The 3,669-nt window shown below is 34.1% G+C and overlaps 1 protein-coding gene across 1 annotated transcript; it reads right to left on the bottom strand.

Moving 5' to 3' along the window:
• Positions 1-248: 248 nt before the first annotated feature.
• LOC129571777 (leucine-rich repeat-containing protein 15-like) lies at positions 249-1,935 on the bottom strand. The gene has a single exon (XM_055451629.1). It carries the CDS (start codon positions 1,911-1,913, stop codon positions 249-251), a length of 1,665 nt encoding a protein of 554 aa, XP_055307604.1. The 5' UTR covers positions 1,914-1,935.
• Positions 1,936-3,669: the final 1,734 nt, after the last annotated feature.

Genomic DNA, 3,669 nt, shown 5'->3' with positions numbered 1-3,669 from the left:
TAACAATTTCGTGCGCGTTTTTATCATTTTTTTACAAGTTTTCACGTAGTTAAATCCCCCTAGGAAAAAATATTTAGTTTTATCAAGTTTCAATCTATTGAATATCTCGGTGACTGTTTAACGACTTCATGATGTGACTTAAATTCCTATGAAAATGAAAACATAATTTTCAATTTCTTTGCGATTTAATTTAGAATTTAATCATAAATAATAATTGAGTTAGTCACAATCACCTGTACTGAAGGTTTCTACTTGTCGAATTTAATGATATCGTAGTTGTTGTTCTCCACTGTATTAGATACTGAGATGGAAGTATCTAATGCATCTCTTCTGTAGATTACTTGAGTGGCATCAAGTGTTTTGAAAAATCGCGAATGAAAGATCTTCCAAGCAGAAATCAACACAATTAAACTAAAACCAATTGCCAGCAAACAAGTTATCGCAAACAAATACTTTTCCATTAAAATTATGCTATTGTGCATCTTGTCGTTGATCTGATAGTTTTGTTCAGCGTCCATTGAAATCAGATGTTTCTTCTCCGTTTTGTGCTCAACAGTCTCCACTGTTTCCGTTGTTTGCGTTTTTTCATCGCTTTCCGCCTTCTCTGTGTCGATATCAAAACTAACGTTATTTTCTGAACGTGCAGTTGTGGTTTCACTTGAATCATTTCGAATCATTTCTTCATTATTAGCCGAAGTGCAGTTGCGACTAATTCGATTTGAAATTGCGACCAAATGTTGCGGTGTAATTGATTCAAAAAGCTTTTCAAGGTATGAGCAGTTGAATTTGTTGCTGTCGATGCCGGCGATTTTCAGGTTTCGAAGATCTGACGGAAGCGTATTCAAATCCAATGTTTTTAATTGATTATAGGATAAATCCAGTCTGGTCAATTTTGATAAAGATGAAAATGTGCCCGGTTTAATTTGTGTTAAGCTGCAGTTGGACAATGACAAAGTCTCAAGTTTTAAATTATTCGCAAATGTTTCTTTGTCCACATTCTTAATTGGATTGCCTGATGCGTTGAAATGCACTAAATTTTCTAAGATGGTCAAAGTCTTTTCCAAAGCATTCATTTTTGAGATTGTGATCTGATTAAATGAAATATCTAAATGCGTCACATTTAAATGTGTATCAAATATCTGCCGATTCAAACACGTAAGTTTATTGTGCGCTAAAATCACTTTTTGTAAGCCCAATGCACTAGAAAATGCAAAGTGATCAATCGTAATTATTTTGTTATTCGATAAATTGACATTGTTTAGTTTTTCCATATTGTGGAACAAAAACGACGGAATTTCAACAATATTATTAAATGATAAGTCCAACGTTTTCAAGTCAATCAGTATTTGGAATGTATTGACCGGCAATTCAGTAATGTTGTTGTATAACAATAACAAAGTTTCCAGATGGTTTCCAGCAGAGAAGGCGTTTGGATCAAAATAATTGATTTTATTTTTTGAACAGTCCAAATATTTTAGTTTTGTGCATTCACCAAATAAGTTCGCCGGCACTTCAGTGAGTTTGTTTCCTGCTGCATGCAGAGTTTCCAACTGCTTGGCTCCTACAAAACTTTCTGGTTGCAATGTTTCTATGCCAAGGTTTGTTAAATTCAAATAATACACATTATAGTACACTCCGAAAAAATTGTTCTGAATTTGCGCAAGATCACAGTTTTCAAAATTTATTAAACCGATATGCCACTTATGAAATCCATTTTGGTTGAAGCACGTAGACCATTGACTTGAGAAATAGTTGGTTTCCATATAATTTTCGATACAAATAAACTTTAAAGAATAATGACCTTCTGCTGATTCATCATAGTGACATCTCGCAATATGTTGATATTTTTGCGAACAAACACCAAGAACTCCAGCCAAAATGACAAAAACTAAGTAAACGAAATGTAAATTCATCCTTATTGCTGCTGATTTTATTGCGAACCAAATAATCAACTGATTGTTTTGAAGTGCATTTGACTACTGAAATCGAGTGTAAGTTTAAGTCAGCGCTAAAGCGGATGAAATAGCTGATACTGAAATCTCAAGGAACGTGCAGTGAGCAGCTCATGCACATGCACAGTTCGGTTTCGTTTGTCTTCACTCAAAAGAAAGAACATAGTTCGTATTACATCCTAAGTAAAGAGATAAATGAAACAATTGTTTACTCCGAATAGATAGAAAAAATGATCCAAATGTGTAGACTTTATTTTCATTTTGGATTAGAATCACACTGAAAAAAAAATATGCCAAAACATTTTCTATATTGCAATTACAAATTAATAACAATATTCAACTGCCATATTAAATCTATAAACATTTTTCAGCATTTTTCTGAGTTCATAGTTTAAAATTAATATTTGATTGAGATTAAAGTCTGGTTTCGATTCGATGTATTTTCCTTTGATTGTGCTTTGCCATCCTTATGCAAACTGCTAGCTCGACCCATATATTCAATTGATTCAGCAACAGGATGAAAAAATACAAAAAAAAATTATGTATTCAGTTTACGGAGTCACATAAGAATTCACTTAAACAAGCCTAAAAATTTTCTTCAATTCAAATCAAATTTCAATCACCTCAAATTAAAATTGCCATTCCGTTCATTTCTTATTAAATCCAATGACTTCGTACTGGTTGTTTACAACGGCGTTGCTTAGTTCGCTTTGTTGGTAGAAAACGTTTGCAGTCTCAAGTTTCTTGAAACATTGCGTACGCAATGTGATCCACAGCAATGTTAAAGCAATGACTCCGAATGCGATTGTGACTACGCATGCTAAGACGAACAAGTATTTTTCGATGGAATCTAATTTATTGTGCAACGGGTTCAAATGATTTTGCAGATTCGGATGATATTCATTTTCAGTCAGATTCAGGTGATTCGATGCTAACTCTTCCATTCTTTCCGCTTTCGTTTGAATCGTTGTTGATGTTTCAATATAAGTCTTCAAATCGGGCACAGTCTCGGTTGAATTTTTCATGACTTCGATCACTTTCTCTGTTGTAGTCAGTTTTTCGGTTGTTGAGCATAAATTTTCGTCGGGTTTTTGAGTGAGTTCATTTTTTTGTGCGAATTCAGCTTTTTCTAACACTTTGGACTTTTGTGTCACTTCAGCTTTTTGATTTGATTCAGTTTTTGCCAAAGTCGTAGCAATTTCAAGTGTTTGTTTCAATGATTGAGTTGTTGCTTCTTCCAAATGATTTGTCGTAGTTTCTACTGATGAAATTGAATCTTTTTCGGTGGCTATCGGTGTTTTGCTGATTGATTGAGTTGATGCGATGGATGGGATGGAATCCACAATCATGCTTTTAATCAAATCCAGGGCCATTTTTCCTTCCTTAGCATGTACTGTTTCCGTTGTTTGTGTTTTTTCAACGCTTCCCGCCCTCTCTGTGTTGATATCAAGAACAACATCATTTTTTGGACGTACAGGCGTAATTTTACTCACATCAGTTTGGTTTACTTCATCGTCACTACTCGAGTTACAATTGCGGCCAATTCGATTTGAAATTCCGGAAAAATATTCCCTTGGAATTGTTTGGAATAGTTTTTCGAGGTATGAACAACTGAATTTATTGCTATCAATGCCAATGATTTCCAGGTTGTCATTCCAGTCATACCGTGCGAACACCTTTCGATCTAATATTTTTAAATTATTGTGGGATAAATCGA

This window comes from Sitodiplosis mosellana, unplaced genomic scaffold, assembly GCF_009176505.1.
Source record: "Sitodiplosis mosellana isolate CC-2019 unplaced genomic scaffold, AAFC_SMos_1.0 Smas_scaffold_3301, whole genome shotgun sequence".
In the NCBI taxonomy this organism is placed as follows: domain Eukaryota; kingdom Metazoa; phylum Arthropoda; class Insecta; order Diptera; family Cecidomyiidae; genus Sitodiplosis; species Sitodiplosis mosellana.
The sequence above is the reverse complement of the archived record's forward strand: the minus strand, read 5'-3'. Positions and strand labels throughout refer to the sequence as shown.

What these genes read in the sequence shown, in the direction of transcription:
- LOC129571777 (XM_055451629.1), bottom strand. Translation starts at nt 1,913, where the DNA reads ATGAATTTACATTTCGTTTACTTAGTTTTTGTCATTTTGGCTGGAGTT.